This window comes from Physcomitrium patens, chromosome 23 (assembly GCF_059467195.1).
Source record: "Physcomitrium patens ecotype Gransden chromosome 23, ASM5946719v1, whole genome shotgun sequence".
Taxonomy (NCBI): Eukaryota; Viridiplantae; Streptophyta; class Bryopsida; order Funariales; family Funariaceae; genus Physcomitrium; species Physcomitrium patens.
The window spans coordinates 14616168-14636959 of record NC_143432.1 but is presented as its reverse complement, the minus strand read 5'-3'; the positions used below and the strand labels follow the sequence as shown (position 1 = coordinate 14636959).

The 20792-nt window shown below is 40.7% G+C and overlaps 3 protein-coding genes across 13 annotated transcripts; 1 reads left to right on the top strand and 2 right to left on the bottom strand.

Moving 5' to 3' along the window:
- Positions 1-2837: 2837 nt before the first annotated feature.
- On the bottom strand, positions 2838-6479 carry LOC112275489 (serine acetyltransferase 2). Of its 7 annotated transcripts, none has more exons than XM_090246639.1 (5): positions 6167-6461; positions 5399-5706; positions 4544-4584; positions 3672-3813; positions 2838-3260 (listed from the first exon to the last, which is right to left on the bottom strand). In XM_090246639.1, the coding sequence occupies exons 2-5, from the start codon at positions 5410-5412 to the stop codon at positions 3239-3241; spliced, it is 219 nt and encodes a 72-aa protein (XP_090102765.1). In that variant the 5' UTR covers positions 5413-5706; positions 6167-6461; the 3' UTR covers positions 2838-3238. The 7 variants fall into 7 exon arrangements, 6 of the variants coding, with proteins under 6 accessions (XP_090102765.1, XP_090102766.1, XP_073386801.1 ...); XM_090246640.1 differs by having other exon boundaries at positions 6184-6444; XM_073530700.2 differs by having other exon boundaries at positions 6246-6425.
- Positions 6480-7236: 757 nt separating this feature from the next.
- On the top strand, positions 7237-13171 carry LOC112275703 (uncharacterized). Of its 5 annotated transcripts, none has more exons than XM_024506302.3 (7): positions 7237-7507; positions 7952-8012; positions 8178-9775; positions 9935-11251; positions 11451-11631; positions 11928-12010; positions 12772-13171. In XM_024506302.3, the coding sequence occupies exons 3-6, from the start codon at positions 8274-8276 to the stop codon at positions 12000-12002; spliced, it is 3075 nt and encodes a 1024-aa protein (XP_024362070.1). In that variant the 5' UTR covers positions 7237-7507; positions 7952-8012; positions 8178-8273; the 3' UTR covers positions 12003-12010; positions 12772-13171. The 5 variants fall into 5 exon arrangements, with proteins under 5 accessions (XP_024362070.1, XP_024362068.1, XP_024362067.1 ...); XM_024506300.3 differs by lacking the exon at positions 7952-8012 and adding an exon at positions 7778-7835; XM_024506299.3 differs by lacking the exon at positions 7952-8012.
- Positions 13172-17322: 4151 nt separating this feature from the next.
- LOC112275704 (S-adenosylmethionine decarboxylase proenzyme) lies at positions 17323-20135 on the bottom strand. The gene is made up of 5 exons (XM_024506304.3): positions 19751-20135; positions 19385-19527; positions 19234-19252; positions 17855-19000; positions 17323-17656 (listed from the first exon to the last, which is right to left on the bottom strand). Exons 2-4 carry the CDS (start codon positions 19508-19510, stop codon positions 17859-17861), a joined length of 1287 nt encoding a protein of 428 aa, XP_024362072.1. The 5' UTR covers positions 19511-19527; positions 19751-20135; the 3' UTR covers positions 17323-17656; positions 17855-17858.
- Between the last annotated feature and the right edge of the window lie 657 nt (positions 20136-20792).

The window sequence follows — 20792 nt, the reverse complement described above, 5'->3', positions numbered from 1 at the left end:
ATATAAAACTGTGCATCTATTGCAATTTCAAGATTTTTTGTTGCTTAGAGAGTAAGATATAAGAGAAAACTTTAAGAAAGTTGTTTTAACTTTGATTTCAAGTAATTTGGAGGCATATCAAGTTTTTGAGAGCTTTTCAAAGTAAAAGATGTATTCAAAGGTTTTAGATTTTGAGAAATAAAAAGAGGCTCATATATTTGCAGAATTTGCAATTATTATAGCAAATTTACAATTGAAATATTATAATTTTTTTTTATTGTGCTTATCTTGTGTGTGCTCTATAAATTTGATGTCAATCAAATAATTAGATTGAGGGATATGAAAGTTTTATTGGATTGAAGTCTTAGATATTTAAATTTTAGGATTGGTGAAGTCTTCTATGATTCTAAAAATTTATGAAAGCATATTTGGCTTTAGTATCTATACATTTATAAAATAAGAAAGCAATTGAATGGTTCAACAAAGAACAATTGCTGCTAAAAAATCAACATCTATATTGGAAAAGAAGGATGGCCAATATCTAAGGATTTTAGAAGTTCTTTCTTTCATTTAGTAAGTTTGATTTTCCTCAAAAATTGTGTGCTTATTTTTTTCTTATAAATTAAATACAAATAAAATTTTGATCAAAAGCAATGGTTCAATTAATAGCTATTGAGATTTTAAAATAGCTATAGGAATTGGTTATGATTTACTTAGAATTTACTTGGATTTATTTAGGAATTTTTAAGATTTTATAAGAATTAATTAGAATTTAATTAGGATTATTTAGGATTTATTTAGAATTTCTATTTTTAGTATTTTAAGTTTTTTAAAATATTTATTTATAATTTTTTATGTTTCTTTTGTAATTTCTTTTAAAATATTTTTAGAATTTATTAAAGTTTGATTAATATTGTTAATGTTTAAGTGGAGTTTATTTATAATTCTATTAAATTTATTAAGACCTTGTTGTTACAAATTCCTATTTATATTCCATAGCTAGGTGTTTGGTGCATTTTCAAGTAAGAATCCACATAATACAATACTAATCAATCAATGGATTGCTAAAAATCAATTTGGCTCCATACAATAAAATAATTCAGCTTCATCCATATTATAAACATCAATTAGATAATATTCTTGTATCAAATTCTCAATCACAATCATTTCAAATTGAATTCATTTTGATTTATTTGTAGAGAGATATTTACCATGCTTTGTATAAGATTTAATGTCATAATGCTTTTTAAAATTCTCTAATCATTTTTTAGAAAAAAAAAAAAAAAAAAAAAAAAAAAAAAAAACTCCCTTTTTGCTTTTCTCTTCTCAATTCTAATATAAAACCTCTTAGTTGCTACAATAATTATGTCTCCTATTAATGTGGCATATCTTTCTTGCATCACAAGAATTCACCTTTAAGTAGCTTCTTTAATAAGTAGACATTCAAGTTTTTTTCTTCCTCCTTTTATCATTGAAAGACTTTGATATAGTGAGAAACTTTTATTTCTATTTGAAAAGTTTTAAAATAGCTATTTTTTCAATTAAAAATCTCACCTTAGAAGATGCCTACATTACCAATGCACAATTAGTCATAGGATTTATACAATTTTTTTCTCTCTAATTTTTATAGACATCCAACAAGAAGATTTTAAGGATATTTTTAAAATATTCTATTAAGTTTTAGAAAGATTTAAATATTCTTAGAATATTCTAATAAGATATCTTAAAATATTCTTAAGATATTTTAATAGAAGATTTTAGAAATATTTTTAGAATATTTTAAAATATTATGATATGTTATTAAAATATTCTAATAGATTCTAGAAAGTTCTAAGAAGATTAAAGAAGTTATCTAAGAAGCTTTCTAAGGTTGCTTCATCTTCAAGTAATATTGAAATTTCTCAAGAAGCTTCTTTATACTTAGTATATATTAGAATCAAGGCTGAGAGGATTCTCAATCTTGACAATACATCTCTTGGAGTTCTAGCTCACTTTTCTTAATGTTGATCTTGTATTCATCTGATTTAATCAAGTTCTTCTTAGCTATCTTATTGAACCCTTTTGTTCAACTTCTTGTTTGGTCTCTTGTATAGTATATCTATGACACTTATAATGATTTCAAATCAATTGATTCTATTCAAAAGTCAATTCTCAATACTTCACTCTATTATCATATCCAAGTGCTGCATTCACTGGAAGTGACATGTTAAAAATATTCTTGAATCATTTTATTCAAAATATAATTATGAATACATAATACTATTATAATCATGAATTTAAATTTGACTTAAAACTAAATTAAGTCAAGAATTGATAGAAATATAAATTACAATATTATACAATAGTTTCATAAAAGAATTCTACTTTAAATTCTAACTTTACACCATGAATTATATACCAATTTAATACTTTATTTTAATGATTTAATTTATACAACATCCTACTAAACTAATTATCCTCCAAAAAAATCAAATCTATAATCAAAATAAGCATGCAATAAGTATTGCAATAATAATAGATAGAAAAAAAATTTAGTTTTTTTTAAAAAAAAAAAAAAAAAAAAAAAAAAAAAAGACTTCAACTCAGCACATGGTAGATTAATTGGACCATTTTGAATCCAAATCAGCAAAAAAATCTCCAACTGGAATTATTTTTTGGTAGATGTATGCACTCCAAAAATAAAAATCAACATTGTTTTAAATTTATGGTACTCATATCTATTAAAATACAACTCCAATTGGCAACTTTTTTGCAGATTTGGACTTGAAATGATAGAGTTAGTTTGGATAATCTGTATTCACAAGAAAATTTAGACAAAAAAAATAAATTAAACATCAAATCATATAGATAGAGATGTATAACTTACAATATTGTTTTATTGGAAATAAGAGCAATACACTCTATCAAGTTACACTTAAGCTTCAAAAAAGTTACCTTACAAAGTAAAATAACTTATATTAAGGTAAACTTTATTGAGGTTTGATTGTAGTGAACTATTACCCCAATCCAAAAGTAAAAACTGATAGCAGCAGGCAAAATCTAATCTCGATCATGTCAAGGATTCACTCAAAAGCGTGATCGAGTACAAGTTTTCGGATTCTAGACCTAAATTCCCCCATAGAGAGAACGTGGCTTGATCTATCAGAAACCAAGGCTCAGAAGCGCATTTGATGATCACAGTCGAAATCTCTCGACAGCTCAAATGTAAGCACCTCCACACAGGTTCTCCCAACTTCCGACGCACTGCCTCTTCAAGCTCCTAACCAAAAATTGAGCAGCATCTGCACAAAGCTATAAGTCAGAAAATTTTGATTCCATAACTACTCGTATGAGATACAACAAATTGATTTATCCAGAATGGGACATCGAGTTACACGAGGACAGTAAAGACAACGAGAATTTTAAAAACACAGAGAATTTTAAATTTTAAATTTCAAAATAAAATAAAATAAAACAAAAAACGACAAGACTATGCTTCATAGTCTTAGGAGTTAATTCCTCCAAGAAACCAACCGCTTTTGCAGGAGTTCCAGCGGCCAGACTGCAGTCCACCATGTATGTAACCGTTGCCCATTGTGCAAATCATCACAAACAGTCCTTTATTCAATGAAGAAAAACAAAGCACAATGGAATTTACATGTGTAACATTCACATGATGACATCCATAAAAGAAAAGAAACATGGGGGTTGACCTGTGAGCTGGGACATCCTTCAACACAAGAGATCCTGCTGCAACCATTGCTCCCTGGCCGAACACAATATTTCCAAGAATTGTTGCCCAAACATCAAGTACTCCCTCTTGTATCTTAGGATGTCGGTTTTCTGCATCTTTACCTGTTGCTCCAATTGTGACACGCTGTCAAAAACGTTGCCATTACCAATGTTCCCTACGAGCTTGAGACAAGTTCATAGCATACAAAGCACACAGCAATACCGAGCATCCATAAAAATCGTTGACATCTCACCCACTTCAGAAGATCTAAAACAGCTGTAGAACAAAAATTTGCACACCTAAGCGAAGGGTTTGTCCAATGTAAGCATTGTACTCTTTCTAAGAGCGAGATACAAACTAACTAATTGTTCAAAGACAGATCTTTTTCTTTTTCAATATGCCGTTACCAATTTTTATTAAGAAGAGGGACCATTTCAAATACCTGTAGCATCGACATATAATCGCCAAAAACAGCGATCTTTCCAATTACTAATCCCCTACCATGATTAAGAAAATCTAAGCGTCTAATATAAACCTGTCAAAGTTGGATGGATCGATGTACACTAAACTTAGTTACTTCTGAATATGCAGAAGTCAACAAGATAGGACTTACGAAAATGTTACACAATTATGGAGTTTTATTGCTTTAACTTCCGCCTCATTTGAGAACTCAGACAGCTAAGCTTCACTTTACGAATACGCTATCAAAAACTCCGTCAGTATGCTGATGAGCAGTAAAATCCACGCCAACAATATAAATATACTAACCTGGATGAATGGCCACAGCAAAAACCTGTTCAGCCAAAATATACTTTCAAGAACTTAATAGGAAAGGTGTTCGCATGTAATTACCTTCCAAATAGCCAAGGGATAGTGTTATGCATTCTCCACATCTAGATTTGCAAACAACCATCAAAATTAGAAACATTTTATAGATATCCCAAGGCATTTCTTCTGGCTGCAACTTGAGCTGCTGTTCTTTACAGGAAAGAGTGGATTGCTGTTGATGAGTGTCCATTACTGACAGCATTCCAGTTTCCACCATTCTGTTTATTCATAGGCATTGAAATAATGCTTTAAGGAAACAGAACCTGAGAGAAACTCACTCATACGGGATTGTAATGCAATTGCACTAATACACATACCCACGAAAACCATGCTCCAGCTTGACCCATATAATGCAGTCAAGTCGCTCATACCTCCAATCAAGCCTCGACCCTCATAACTGCCAAGATCGGATCCTAGGAGATCTGATCATTCAAATTCTCTCTTCTGATGGCAATCTAGTCGAAGAGTAGGGTGGAGTGGAACTTAAATTCAAACTAGAATTCAAGAATAGATTCAAGAGCCTTCGTTGATGTAGTGGCTGCAGCTGATGCTTTTGCAGCTGCTTACAATTCATTATCCCTATTGACTGGCCATTTCGATTTACTGATAGTACCTTCATACAAGAAAAATAGAGGAGAGCAATATTTACTCATATTTCTTCTGACACGCATGGATCAGTTTGATGTAGGTTGAGAAACTGACCCAGTTGGACACACATAATTCACCAGAAAAAATCCCTGTAGACTCTAGGATTGTTTCCAAGGTTTCGAAACAGCGGCATGCGTATTGACCAAACGGACGATGATAAAATTGTAGTGTTAGCAAAAGCCAGGACACAGAAAACTAGTCTGAAAGTAATCTGTTGATCAGATATCATACCTGCACAAGTTCATCGTTTTCACTATCTGACTTATCTTCTTTGCTTTGCAACTAGGATGGAAACAGGTTCTTCCATTCAGCACTCTCCAATTTAGAGACTTGGTTCATTGTTCCATTCGACTCACTCCCATGGATGTTTTTGACATAGAGTTTTCTGAACCACTTCTCAAATGTTTGGATAAGGCACCTTTCAAAACTTTGTAGCTAGTCCGACTTTCATCTTTAGCCTGCTGAACTTACTACGTTATCAAGCCAGATCTTGAAAGCTGCAGTAGCTGCTATCTTTGGATAGTTCATCCTCTCAACGCCTGCACAAACATGAGTCAAAAAAAATTCAACATGTGATGCAAAATACACCTAGCATTTTATACTGATCTAAGACTAGCAAGCATAAAAGACAAAATAAGGTGAGTTCAACTCTCATTTTTCATTCATCACTTTGGTATCAAAATAAGCAGTTTCCTCATTATATATTCCAGCTTGCTCTTCAAGGCAGCTGGAGATCCACCAGGCACACCATCTCTCATTGCGAGTTGTAACATAACCAACTTCCTGACAGCTTTGCAGACTCCAAAAGGAGCTCATTCCTCATCGAATTGTTCCAAATTACAAACAGGCCACAAGAAAATATCTACTCTAACATTCATTCGGGATCACTAACAGTTTTACCCGCACAGAAACGCACAAAATTTAGAAACCTAATCTGTCGATGGTATCTGTCACCAGCACATCACATGCAACTTCAGTTTCCAACCATGAGAACTCAACTGGACTTTTACTCGCACATTTTAAACCAATGAATCTTCACCCTTCTTCCAATCTAAAAAGTAAGGAGCCTTCCACTTACACCTACGCACCAGCAACGCAACACAAAAGGCATGAGGAAGGACCTCACTCCACAAAACCTTTGCATACCACAGGCAGCCTAAAGTGGCTGGGATCACATTCTAGAAATCTTCTCTAAACACAACACCGCACATCCGAGTTGATTTTAAAACCATAGTTTACACAAGGCAGGATTACACTAATGAAATTCGAATGAGATCAGCTAGAATCCTGCAACGCAACCCTATTTCATTACGCGAAAATGCTTATTCCAGAAGGTTAAAAAAAAATGCGAATAATAGCTACCGAGGTACCGTTTCCATACCCAGGCGGCCCTATACCTTCGAAGGGTAGGTACAGCAATTGAGGCCCGGAACCCCATCAAATCCTGATCAGTATACCCTCCGGGTCTCAGTGTCCACATAATGGTGTAACAGAGAAACCTGGCTATTCTGGACTTGGATAAACAATAGTTTATCTGTTTATTGACATTAGCTTGCATTTTGGTACTTCAGTAAAAAGCTATGATGAACGGTATGTAAACTGACTTGCAGTAATGATAATAGAAATCATAATAGTGCTGAAGTAAAGATTATGAATTGAAATTACAATTAAAAAGTGTGATTTGAGCTTGATTTGCATGTTGTTACAAAGGCACTACTTTGCATGTCAGCACACCACTTGGAAACATCCACGTAATATTCCAATAGTAAACCCCCACGCATACGTTTTTGATAGATAGAAAATAGAAACTTAAAACTGAACTTTGAAGTACAATATCTGCTAAGGATTAGTACTTTCAATGTGAAGTCAGCATTTAGTTTCATGACTCCACTCCATTACATCCTAAAGTAGTATTCATCCTGAGCTCAGCGGGATTTTAAAATCCTAGTTGAACCCAAAGTATTGTTGAGCAAGCGATTGCAATGAGTTCCATATACCCGGGCTCGGTTCGAAGGTTATCATTGCACTCATATGGGTATGAGGCGGGTATAAATAGGTGGTTCCTTCCCTAGAGGGGGAGGGGGGGGAAGCGGTCGTGCGCAGGGAGCAGGAGATTTTGAGGACCCAGAGCTCGGCACGAGGCTCTCTCTCACCGCGAGAAGGCAACACCGTTTGCAGTATCTCTTCGGCTCTCCTGCCGCTTCTAGGATCCACTAGCTCCGCCATATTCTGCAAGTTCAAACTTTTACCGTCTGCTGGGTTAGAAGGAATTGGTTGTGAGGTCCCTTTGCATGTGCTCGGATGGATGCCGGGTAATGAGGGATTTATTCGCCGCGTGAGGTAAGCATGTTCAGTGATTTGGGATTCTGTGTTTTTTTTTGCGTTGAGATGGGGCAGGTCGTGGCATGGAAAGCGACGCACACATAATGTTGACGTTTTTTTTTTTTTTTTTTTTTTTTTTTTTTTTTTTTTTTTCCCGCTTCGGTCGACATGGCAGTGGACTCTCGAGAGTTGCGGGTTTTAGACGTGGAAGCGAGTGGAGAATAGGGTTTTATAGTGGTTTCCTGGGTTTTTTCTGAACGAGTTTTCTGGTGCGGAGTGATTTAACAGAAATCCTTGGATTAATACTCACCTTCTTTAGTTGGATTTGCTGATGCGGTGTTCCAAGGTAATCATTTCTTTTGAGACATCACATACAATTTGTTAAGAGCACCTTCAGTTCTCGAATTCTTTGGTGGAAAGTCTCTGACTCCTACGCCTGATAATTATTTTTGTTTAATGCAGTAGTAGTAGCCGACCTCGTCCATTAGAATTTAGTTAAAGGACTGTCTTCAAGTTTCAAGAGGTTTGATTACTGTTTCTCATTATATGCGCTGTTTTTTCAGTGAGTTTACCGCTCTGTATACTAATTCATGGCGATTGTTTATTTTTGTTGTTAGGTCGATGATATCGGCATTTGTGGTATTATTTTGCATTGGATTCTAATGTTTTTCGCCCATCCTACATGCAGTGAAAGGTTCCTATCACGTGGCTCAAGGTCGGTTAGGGAAGATTAGTAGGAAGGGTTTTATAATCAAGGCGTAGCATCGGTTTTTGGGAGAACACAATGCATTCCAGATACAGGTCAAGTGGATTTCCTTCTTCTCGCACTCCTTCTCCGTCATATCGAAATCCCTCGAAAGCCAGGAGCGACTTCACAAGCAGACCTCCGAATTGGATAGCTCCTGGCCGTGACACGGATCAACCAGCCGGGTACGGTGGCAGCTCGTATGGTGTTCGTAATGAAGGGCGAACGCCCTTCGATGATAGAGGTGATAGAGACAAGGAGAAGCTAGCCAGCGAAGCAACTAGATTGGCTGCCGAATATTTTGCCTCGAAAGATGACAAGTACTCTTCGCGAGGTGGGAGGTTCGACGAATCAATGACGAAGAATTACAACCTTCCGTACATGGACGCTGGCCCTCACCGAGAAGGTCGTGGTGTTCGTGACACTCAATTCTCTCGAGCGTCTCACGAAGAATTCAGCTTTAGCCAAAGCAACCCTAAGTATGACTCCAAGTATGATCGTAAACCTTCCTCGTACAGGGATCCTGCGAGAGCACCCTTTGACGAGCCTCGTTATCCACGAGGCGGGCATGCTGAATCGCGAAAGTATGATAATTTCGGGGACAGGGGAGATTTCATCGGGACTGCATCGTATGAGAGTTCATTCCCCAGGGATGCTTTGGGGGATAGTTTCACAAGAAAGTATGATGGTGATTATAGAGCCCCGATTGGAGAGTCCGGTCATTCAAGCTACTATGCTGGTGCATATGATCCTTACGCATCGTCCAAGGACCTCAAAGGGCGTGGCAGAGATCGCGATGGAGGATACAGGGATAGGGACCGGGGTCGAGACCGAGACCGATACAGGGACAGAGATGATGCATGGGATCGTGAGCGGCGGTCCTTTGATCCCTTCAGCAGCGATCGTAAGAATGGTAGCGGGGGTGGTTATGATCGCAGTAGAAGAGATGACGTGATTTCCACCAAGCGGAAGAGCAGACCTTTTGACGCGTCGTATTCTGGTGATGCCCTCGACCGCAACAGTTTCCCGGTTGGAAATGAGCTCTTTGCTAAGGAGCCGTCTTCCAAAGATCTCTTTCTTGAGACAAATCGACCTCCTCAGTATTTGAATCTTCTTGATGCTGATAGCTCCCGTAGGCGGCAAGAGTCTGACCATGATATGAACGCTTACGACTACCCAGGCTCTATGGATGAGATTTCACGCCGAAATAGTGGAAATCGTAGTCCCCCGTTACCCTCAGATAGGGCAGACTTTCGAGAACCGCGTGAGTTATTGGAGCGTCCATTTCCTCAGGATGTGTCGGGAGGAAGGGATAATTTCCGCCGAGAGTTGGAGCTGGAACCAGCTCCTTCAAGTTCATTGGGAGAACGTGACGAGCCTTTATTGGGTCCCAGGGCTGGCAGCTTCGATGTGAAAGAGAAATCTCGATTCTCGTCTTATAGCAAGGAGCAAGCGCGCTATGTTGACAACGAGCCCCGCTTGCGTAGTTCATCCTTTGAGAAGGGTCGGTCACCTGCTTTGGATGATCGCTCACGTAGCAGGTAATGCTCCTTGTCATATATATATATATATATATATATATATATATATATAATGTTCACAGCTTCTTTGTAAAACTGCTTTTTGATCAGACCGTTCCATGGAAAAAGTTAGTTCTAGGTTAGTGTTTTGACAGCTTAGAGCTTCATTTATATGTGCAGATATGATACAGGCAAAAGTAACGGTCATGTTTCACGCGTTGAGCCTTCAAGTTTAAGACACTCAGGGTCACATCATGGAAGTAGTGGGTGGAGGGACAGTAGCGACATGGATGTCGAGCAAAAGAATCCCCCTCCACGCCGAAGTCTCTCAGAACGACTGGGACCTCTGAACGATGAAAAGTTATCAAGGTTTTCAGATCGTGGGGCTTCTGACGGTCCTTTCAATCAGTACAGTCGTGGTCGGGGTCGTGGGCGTGGTCGCGGTCGCGGTCGCGGCCGTGGTCGTGGGGACGACGATTTTGGTAGAAGTTCACTGTATGATCGTAATAGACCCCCCTTTGACTATCGAAGTCGTGACGAGGTTTTAAGTGACAGGGGTAGGGGGCGAGGTAGAGGCAGAGGAAGAGATAGAGGCGCGTTCCTCTCGAATGAGGCGTTCCGTGGCCGTGATCCTGGTCCTCCCAGAAAATCCCAGAAGCGAGACCATGACATTGAACTGCCACCTCGTCCTTCTTCACAAGCAGATGAATTCCTCAATATGCACAACATGAGAGCGAAGAAGACAACTACAGAACCTTACAAAGAGCATTCAAAAGAACACATGTCTCAAAGGAGAAAGGAATCCCATCGTCATTTATCTTCCCAGAAGCCAAGCAATCGTCTAGAGTCTCATCTGGATGCAAGGATAGAGGACAGGTCTGTTGGATCTAAAGACAGAGATTCGCAGGAGAATCGAGATGCTTCTAGTATTGATAATTCAAAGAGTGGTGTAAAGCCACGTGCAGAAGAAGAAGAAGAAGAACAAGAACAAGAAGAATTGAAGGATGAAGAACAAGAAGAAGAAGAAGCAGCAGCAGAAGAAGAAGTAACAGCAGAAGAAGCAGCAGCAGAAGAAGAAGAAGAAGAAGAAGAAGAAGTAGAAGCAGCAGAAGAAGCAGAAGAAGCAGAAGTAGGAGCAGAAGTACAGGAGGAGGAGGAGGTCGAGGAACCCATGGATGTTTTCCTCGAGGCCCAGCTTGCAGCATCCATTAGTCTACGGGGATTTTTGAAGGATTTCATCGATGATATGGCAGACGACGAGAATGGTGCACCTGTAGGGAAAGATGTGGACGATGATAGTAGTGACATGATGTCAGATGATGAAAGTCAGGTTCTTGAAAACATCGCAGAAATGGAGGATGAGAATGGCAGAAAAGAGAAGGTCTTTGAGTACTTTGTGAAGCTATTCCAGGACAACCACTTGTTGCGGAAGCTCTACAAAGAGATGCAGGATTGTGGGCTGTTTAAATGCTTAGTTTGTGTCGCGGAAGGGAGGAAGTAAGTATTTATCCAGTACATTCCTGTGTTTCTTGGCATAATCTTCCGATCAGCTAGTTAATTCTTGATTCGGTGCTGTTAGAGGACTTGAGGGAATTGTCAACTGTACTTCATTGTAGATAATTTGTGCTAGAGCAAGCCAGTATCGAATTTTCTTTTTTTGTCTTTTTTTTCATGAGGCGTTTCTCTGACTGTCCAGGACAAAGAGAAAATATTTAGACGTCGCACGTATAATACAGCATTCGCAGAAAGTCAGAAGAACTAAGAATATTCAAGCACACCAAGGTTATGCTCAGGCGATACGCGATCTGCTTGGGTGGGATTCTGAAGCTCTAGAAACGGAGGTACTCAAAACTGACAAAGAATTGTCTTCGAGACAGGTAAAACTTCTTTCCAACTGGTTGTTGCTATCTTTCTACCATTCGGGAATTTAACAACTAGCTAACAATTGAGGTTTCTTAAAGTCTTTGAACGTGCAAACATAATTTTGATTACACTGTATACATATCGATGCGACTGTGTAGGAGATAGTATTGTGTTGGTATTGTTCATAATTGTAACTTTCTTAATCAGAGTAGTGTATGAATCCTTTTAATGTTAAGGTTTTGTTCCCATCAAAACTTGGCTAGTCTCTCACTTTTAAGTAAATAAGTAGATTTGAGGACTGTTTATGCAGGAGGATTGGGACGCGGAGACCCGTGAAGCACCAGAATCTAAATCTGTTCAAGATTCAACCTCAATACCGACTTGAGAAACTAGGTACCTCTCCGCTTATACCATGCTATCTGTCTTTTTTTATGCACCTCTGACTATTTTATGCTTGGTTATCTGTTTCTTTGTGAGCGGCTTCTGTAAAATGTAAGTGCATTGTCAGCTGTATTCATCCAGGCTCAGCATCATTTGTGAAGCATCTGGTTAGACTCGTCCTCTTACACTCTCCTCTGGTGAGCTGTTTGCTCATACATTACCTTTTCCATTAATTGGTTCACCTACTCCCTTACACTGTAGCGAACCAAGTCTGAAATCCTTGATCGGCAGGATTCATGGTTGCTATCATTAAAATCCTTTAACCGTGAACAAGATCCACTTGGGTCCAGCTATTCCCTACCACCCAGTTTTCTCCTATGTGGTATTCCAGACTCTTCTACTCGAAGATATTTACTGCACCTTCAGACGATCTCATCCTGAAAAGTTACCATTAGCTATGCAGATTGTCTGGTGAATGCAAAGTGTTCGCTTCAATGAGATGGTGGTCGATGGACTCAGTTACTCAACAAAGATGGAACTTTTCCATTCCCATGAAGCACAGTAGAATTCATCTCTCGATGTACCAAACCAAGACGACAACCCTCTGACCATGCCTCTTTTTTGACAATACCCAGAAGACCTTGATTTAACCTCAGCCCTGCATTACCTGTCTTAGTTTCCTCAGCCGTAAATAGTATTCTCTTTGTCACTGCCTATTCTCATCTACACCTAGTGCAGCATTCATTTACTAAACGTGAATTCCCCTGCCACAGAACGTTTCTCTTACACTCATCCCAGATGCTGCCTGTCGATATCGCTCCATTCGACAGTGTGGCCAACAGGAAAATTGGAAGGTTTGGAGTGGGCTGCTGGATATTCTCTTGTTAACCTAGTTGGAAGTTTGACATTCCCTGCATACAACGGTGGTTTCGATGTTTTGGACCTCTTCTCTAGGTAGTGATAGATCTTTTAGCTCTGCCAATGGTTGGGACTCCTGAGGCCATCAAGCTACAAAGATTGTATACTCTCCATGCATCGAAAAGGTCGAGGTGTGGAACCATTTAGGACTACTGGAGCCAAGGATTTGATGCCATGTTGAGACTTTTCCAATAGTACGTATTTTATAGAACCTAACAATACTCAGAAGAAGTTCCCTTTTTGTCTCCCCCCAAATGGTTGCAGTCTCCTGGATGTGATGTTTGTCCTGGGCGAATTCTCAAGAGGCCAACAGACTTGGTTGAATGGTTGAGAAGAACTGATTTACTATCACAATTTATCTTATGGGAAGCTCGGCTCATGTTTTATTCTTCAGTGTATTGGAGTTTTCGAAACTTGTACACAAATTCGAATTTCGCTACACAAGAGGTAGAGTAAAAGTATGTTTACTTCTCCGAATTTAAAAACCTGAAGTCGTGGACTGGTGGCGATCAGGGCCCTGTCAAAGTCGTGAACAGGTGGCAGCCCTAAATCTGCTTGTGGTGATCCTCTTATTCTATTAAACAGGTGTTCTTAAGGTGACAGATCACTACTTCCAAGTGGCTGATATTCAATCCTTGACAAGTGACGTGGGTCAAGAACGTTTCATTACTTCCTGCTGGCTTTGATCCGTAATTCACCTGACAGTTTGAAATCATGATTGACACCGAGATGCAGGATGTCCAATACAACGGGCGTATTCTAGGTCCCAAAGAAAGTATGGGGGTTCACCCTACTCCCTCCACCCTAGTTCTGGTGATGGAAATCCTATAACTGACACTGAGACGATGACTCACCACTTGAGCTGAAATAGATTAGAATGAACAGTTTGCAATTAACGTTCTGACGAAACAAATGTCAGGTTATGGATCCAGCTGCCAAATTTTCACTTCCATTGCTAGGTAAGCCAAAAGTGATGTCACTTAGCGTTTTGAACAGAACTGAGCGCGACTTGAGAGTCTCAGCCACGTGGAAAGATTTTAAGACGGTCTTCACTGATAGACTAATTTGGTGGGAAGTAAGAGAAGAGGTTGGGCCAGGAGCAAGTCGTTAGTTACTATGTTCTTAAAAGTTGAAGTTGGGTGTCGTGAAAGTTGCAGAGATCACTCATAGTACCCAGAATACGTGAAACTTTTGTAAACGCCCTCATCAAGCAAGGGGATCACAAAATTTCCAGGGATACTTTCATTCTTGAAAAACTAACTAGTAAGAGCTGAAAGCTGATAAGAAACAAACCCTACCGACTTATCAATTTCAGTGTGCCATGGAAGTAACCGAGAAGGGTTTTTTTGGAACAATAATCAAGCCTGGAAATGTGGTTGCACGATGTGGTGAGGTTCAGCTTCAAATGGAAGCTTCCTACAAGCTTACGACCACTGCAGAGATTCCTCACCCAAGAAAAAATCACGAGTCCCGTGCTGGCCAGACACAAAAGCGTGGGATCTGGGTCCACTGATGGTGCTGTTATTGGATTAGGTTTGGCCAAAAAAATCAAATGTATATTAGTGTGAAGACGGGCTTGAATTGCGTATGGTTACAGCTTCATTTTAGAGGCACCGGAACTTGACAGCCTCACTGCAGTAATGGTAACCTTGTATTATAATATATAGTAAATATTTACAACAAATGCACTCTGTGAGCCTCTTGTATGCTAGCTCTGGTGAGCAGAGTATATTGCAGGTGGGATTCCACGATGTGGTGGCTTGCAGTGACTCTGAGCAGCTCCAGTTTCAGGATTTCCGTGACTATTTGGGTTGGCACCAAAGAGTTTTAAAAAACAATTTTCTTACGTCTGTACTGCGTGACTTCTTTCTTTTCTTAAAACTTTTTCAAACCAGTTACACGGTTGAAGGCTGTTTGGAGGGTCACTATATATATATATAAGAAGATATAAGACAGAGATAAAGAAGTTTCACCCCATCTATAAAATAAGGAAGTTTAGGTCTAAGACAAAGAAATTTGTCACCCTGCACGACCTTTATTCTGTATCTGTAAACAGCTTTTTCTTGCTCAACAGTACTGGTTTCCGCTAGTATATGTGTATATGATGTCACTAGTAATAATATTTAATGAAGCGTCCTGGTAATAATATTACAAACAGTGTTCATCTTACGAAATTGTCCTCCTCTAAGTTGAATCGACCATATATATATATATATATATATATATACACACACACACACACACACATATTAATTCTCTGTTTTCCTTGATTGTTTAAAATGAGGATAGGTAGCATCGACAGAGCAGCAAACTTGAGATCTGATCACCATTCAAACCCCGGTTTGCGTAACTAAAAAATAATTATCTGCGTCTGTACCTTTCACTCTCGTTTATGTTTTTTCTTCCAATGGCCATTTAGTGGAATGAAGATTTCATCCGGATCATGTAGCGCTTCGACACAAGGAACACTTCGACAGGAACAGTGTTTAATCCGGAATTAGTGGTGACAGGAACTCTCTAGTGCCCACGCGCTGACTTGGAAGCATCGGTTCACAGGCGTGTTTGAACACGGAGGATGGACGTTTATCAGCGTGAAACCGATGACCAACTCTTCGGAAGAAATCACATGCGGCACCAGGAACACGAGCATGCCAATCGAGGAACCAACACAGTTATGCACGTGGCAAGGTTTTTCAAATTTTGAGTTAATTTTATATATATATATATATATATATATATATATATTTTCAGGTATGTCCAGTTCTAAATCCTCACACTTCGATTGTGATCCCTTTAGACAAAATCAAGTCCAAGTCGTTCCATGTATCTAGCGTAAGGAGGGTGAGAGCATGGGCCCGAGAGAAGCACAGGTCGCGATGCCTTCCACGATCAGGCACTGAAATGGCACGGCGGGCTTAGATTTTTCGCTTTCCCACCAGCTGGGATACTAGTGAACGACACCAGCCGGGCGTCTTCCACGCGCGTGGTGGTGAAGGCAGATCACAGCTCTTTAGGGACGGATTGAGGCGATGGATCTGATGACTAACTACGCCCGCTGGGAAATCTGTACGAGAGGCGCGGTCTGGAATCTGGATCTACAGTGCACGCCTGCCGTGAGAGCCGGAATCTTTCTTTTAAAAAGGAATAAACCAGAAGATTGGTTTGAATTTCGAGGGCGCAGGCATGAATCTCTTGCGTGAAGGCTTGCAGACAAAACCACGATGGCGGGATGATGGTTCCAGCCCACGGGGATTAGAGATGCTAGGGATATTCTGCGGGGATGCAGATTTACTTCACTTGTTGGAAGTGTGTCACCACTCTCAAATCGGGTTCCCAAGGATCACCTCAGATATTTGCACATGGTGCCGGACAGTCCATTAAACCTCTATCGCCTTCCGCCCCTTCCTCCGCCCCCCCGGAGATACACGACAACAAAGAAGACGACGGAGAAGACGAAGATGACGACGTCGAAGGCAGATGAGCACGATTCATTTTTCTTTAATGGAGTGAATCTATGTATGTATAAAAAAGAAAGATGGATTCCATACCAAAGACAAATACTTCAGCGAGAGACAAGCCTGTTCATTGATTGTTATGGCTTTCATTCTTATTTTTTGTTTTATTCACTAGAATATTATTTGTCGTATCCAATAAATGTTTATAAAGTAATGGAGTAGGAAGTGTAGTTTGAAAAAACTGTACGTGTACACGTTCTGAACATATTTTTTAGGATGTGTCTGCATTTGCATATATGAAAGGAGAAAGGGATTGAAGGAATTAAGTAAAATATATGTAAGTGATTATGAAATGTTACAGGTCTGGCCAATTTTGTGGAAATCGATTGATGCACATTGTGGAATAGAGACCTTAGAACGACAGAAATTTCATCCATTCGAAGCAAAGGTCGTTAGCTAAAGTTTTACACGATGACACAGCAAACCGTCGCTTCGTTCTCTGGGAGTTTTGGTCCCTAATGCGAAAGTTATGAAAAGTTAAAGCCATTACGGTGTGTGTGCAGTGCAATGGACAAGGCAATCATTTCTAGCCACTGGCGACAGAGTAGGTAAGTCACTAACGTTTCATCAACAATCAGTAGTTGCTTCAAAGTCGGGATAGGAGTTTACATCACGTCAATTCACAAAACTGTATCCAATGCTCATTTCTTTTCTTTTCCAGATATTGTCTGTATGGTGATCACTATTGTACATCATTTAACATGTAATCCCGCTTTCTTCAGTTAGCTATTTAGGTGCTGGCTGCTCACTGTACAATCAGTCACGGACAAGATTAAATCTTCGTTTTACTGTTATGGGTGATGCCACAAGGTGTGACCTTCCATCAATAGTTGCACGTATATCCGACAAGCGGATTTGCGCCACACGTCACGAAATTGGCATGTGAACACATTTTGTTTAATGAAGTATAAAACGTGTTACTATTCGTTTATTTGTCGCCATCAACATTTCACGCACAATGGGTAATTCGGGAAGTACTTAGAGGAAAATATGATCAGGTGCATTTCAGACACACTTACAAAAGTACGAAGCTCATTTGTAAGAGGTCTAATCGGCCAATCTACAGTAACTTCCAAAATAATGCGGAACTCTCAGCACCGAAATGGATGGGGTATACCCTATATCCCGACTACACGCTACAAATGCACTCATCTGCTCACTTACAGTTCCTGATCCCTGTACATCCTCCACATTCGCGTTCCCACTTTCGGTGTACTACATATCACTGCAACAAAAAGAGGGCTTCAGTATGATCACAATTGGCAAACACAGTCGTGATTACTCAAGGGACAGATAGCAGTTAGATCTAAAACCGATTGTGGTCGTACATCATTCATCCTTCCAGTTTAAGAGAAAACAATTCCGTTCATACTACAAGCACATTATAACTTAATCAAATTCGCGGAGATAAACATACACTTACCGTATCAAACCGTTTTTCCTTTCATTTTCTTGATAGTCACTTTCTTGCAACCCTTGCTAGCCCCTGCGGCACTCCGGATCAAAGGCAGGGCAGCAGCTGCAACAGAGGCACCCTTCACATCCTTGAAAGTAATTTCTTTGAATGTGTGGAACACAACGATGCTTCCGCACGGTAACTCTTGACGGCTACTTCCATCACACATGTAGCCACTAGGGCAGATTGATTCACCCCATGACCCAGAGGCGTGCAAGGCCTTGTTCGCATTGCTTACATGTACTGACATGGCAAAGACGGCCGGTTTGAATGACGCGACAACTCTATCCACCAGTGATGGCAAATCCACCTGCCAAGGAGTGTATCCCATGGCCTCGAAGCTGGCGTAGCTTAGGCCGTCTTCAGGGGTAACATGGATAGTGGAATGAGCGCCTCCTTCTATGCCATTCATGGAGTAGCCACAGGGATCGAAGGCGAAGTCGCAAATGCGAGAGTCAGGCAACATCTTATCAATCTTCGCTGCCTTCGTCATGTCTAGCCCACTCTCCAGACCAGAAGCTTTAACAAAATTTCTGGCTGCCTGCCTGTCGAGCTGCGTCATGCACATTTCAAGCGAGTAGACGGGTTCAACGTCAGCCCCATGATCTGCGGCAGTGTAGATATGCCAGTTCGAGCTTTTACCCTTTCCACCCATCACGAAAGCCTTTCCTCCATCACCCAGATTTCCAAAGTATTCCTCCAAAAACCGCACCTCCTCGGTGAAACTTCCATGAGGATATGGCTGGACAGCAGGAAACAGGAATGTTCCTCGGGTGTACTTCACTCGACTTATCTTCAGCGCCAATTTCGAAGATATCTCTAGAAGTTGAGGAATAACGCAGAGGAGACGCGTGGTTCCGCAAGTTTTAATAATCATGCGATGAGGGTAGATGAAAAGACTTGACTCGGAGAGTACATAAGAATCGAGTTCAGTGTTGCTCATTTGGGCAACAATGGTGCACTCTGCGGCACGGAGCATGCTATCAAGTTCAGCACGGGGAATGGCCCGGAGTCCCTTACCCTCCGGATCCCTGAAGACAGGAGGGGCATGAAACTCAATGTCGAGTCTTTTCTCGAATCCTTCAAACCCTGGACTGGCCACAGAGCCGGCTACAGCACCCGTATCGTTCAAAAAGGACGCACCCATTTTTTCCTAAATGAGGTGGACTCTACAAAGCAAAGAGAGGCTACAAGAAAGAGGGGAGGTTGTACCGCTGTCCCGAGCGGGGAGCTGATCTGCGGATCCAGGAAAAGGAGTAGAAAATAGGAGAACAGACCAGCCCCAAAAATGAAGAAAGGATAAAATCTAATCTAGTTATTCTTCTGATGCACCTTTAGCAAATATCAGGATGGCTTGCGGACACACTGCACCAAAAACACCGCACAGGATGTCATTAGTGCATCCTTGAGACTACCAATGTGTATCGGAAGCATATGAAATAATCATCATAGTTCCAGGGAAGCGATATCCCATGCAATTCCAGATGGGGCACTTACGTTCGAGTATGCTGCGGTGCGGAACTTCTCGCTTCCTCCGTGCGGCCTTACGTCCTCAATCACGTATCCAAGCGGACTCTCGTATTGTATTGAACTCTTCGACTTCTTACCACCTTTGGTCTCCATTATAACATGCGTATGCCCTACACAACCGTTTCAAAGCAATTGCTCGAACACAATTAGAAACACGGTACACAGAGACGAACCCCGACCACCCCAAACCACCCATAGAAACTGAGACTTCCAAAGCGTTCGTGGCGACACCACGCTACACCACCGATTCACGTTACAACCACAACAAAACTCCGCATATCTATTACGCTAACTACTTGTAAACAACCATCTATTCCCAAACCCAATACTCACAATGAATTCGTCGTTTTGACGGACGTGGGATCCCCTAATTCAAAACTGCGCCAGCGACCGCGGCGCTTGCAAGACACTTCCCCGCTCCACCAATAATTACGAGCCCCGCCCGCACGACCAAAAACTCCACCAGAACACCGCTTCACTGGACTATGTGATGGCTAGTAAACAATCGCAGAAACGCACACACATGAGGAGGTTCGCTCGCGCACAAGAGGAGTGAAACGTAACGGCGAAGGTAGCGAGTAGGAAGAGAAGGAGAAGAAGAGGAAGGTAACCGAAAGGGCAGAGTAAGCGGATGGACGAACGATAATTAACCCAACTAGAAATGGGGCGTACACAGAACGAGGACTGAAACGTGCAGTGTTCTCGGAAGGAGAGGTTTACAGATTGCTCTCCGAATTCCTCCAATTCCAGGTGCTTTATAGTCCGTTGCGGGTTCGGGTGCGGGTCGGATCGGGATGGAATGAACGGCGCCCGAAGCTAGACGGTTATAGGCAGGCGCACAGGGCACTTGATGCGATGCTGATTGTGTGGTAGGTCGTTTCGGGAGTGTTGCTGTGGGAGTCTCGGTTGTCACTGCGTGATCAGTAGGCGAAGACCGGGGGGAGGAGGGGTCGTCTCCCCAACCAGATTCCGCCACGGCAGACGTGCTGCTTCGTCGCATTGCCACGCCTCAATAACCTTTCGCGTTTTTCTTTTACCTCTTTTACTTTTCTTTCTGATCTTCCCATGCGCGCTCCCGGCTTTTTCTTTCTTCAATCCTGCCCGCCTGTCGCCACCCCACGTCAGTAAAATAAAAGAGAACAGGTCAATTCTCCAATAGCCAACTCATGTTCATGTGCCCTTCGAACCACTTTCGTTATCACTTGTTATCGCTTTTTGAATAGTGACTATATCAAACTTCACATGAAGTGGAAATTGCTCAAAGTGGTATTCACAATAATTTTCTGAAAGGACATTTCATCTCGTCCACACCTCCGGTAGAATACTCGCGTTAACAAAAAAAAAAAAAAGTTAACTCTCTGAGAATTCAAACCAA

What these genes read in the sequence shown, in the direction of transcription:
- LOC112275489 (XM_090246636.1), bottom strand. Translation starts at nt 4,736, where the DNA reads ATGGTGGAAACTGGAATGCTGTCAGTAATGGACACTCATCAACAGCAA. An exon ending in ATCCCTTGGCTATTTGGAAG is followed by an intron (nt 3,814 to 4,543) that starts GTAATTACATGC and finishes TTGGAGCAACAG; the next exon opens with GTAAAGATGCAGAAAACCGA. An exon ending in AAGGATGTCCCAGCTCACAG is followed by an intron (nt 3,261 to 3,671) that starts GTCAACCCCCAT and finishes AGCTTTGTGCAG; the next exon opens with ATGCTGCTCAATTTTTGGTT.
- LOC112275703 (XM_024506299.3), top strand. Translation starts at nt 8,274, where the DNA reads ATGCATTCCAGATACAGGTCAAGTGGATTTCCTTCTTCTCGCACTCCT. An exon ending in GATGATCGCTCACGTAGCAG is followed by an intron (nt 9,776 to 9,934) that starts GTAATGCTCCTT and finishes TTATATGTGCAG; the next exon opens with ATATGATACAGGCAAAAGTA. An exon ending in TGTGTCGCGGAAGGGAGGAA is followed by an intron (nt 11,252 to 11,450) that starts GTAAGTATTTAT and finishes CTGACTGTCCAG; the next exon opens with GACAAAGAGAAAATATTTAG.
- LOC112275704 (XM_024506304.3), bottom strand. Translation starts at nt 19,510, where the DNA reads ATGGAGACCAAAGGTGGTAAGAAGTCGAAGAGTTCAATACAATACGAG.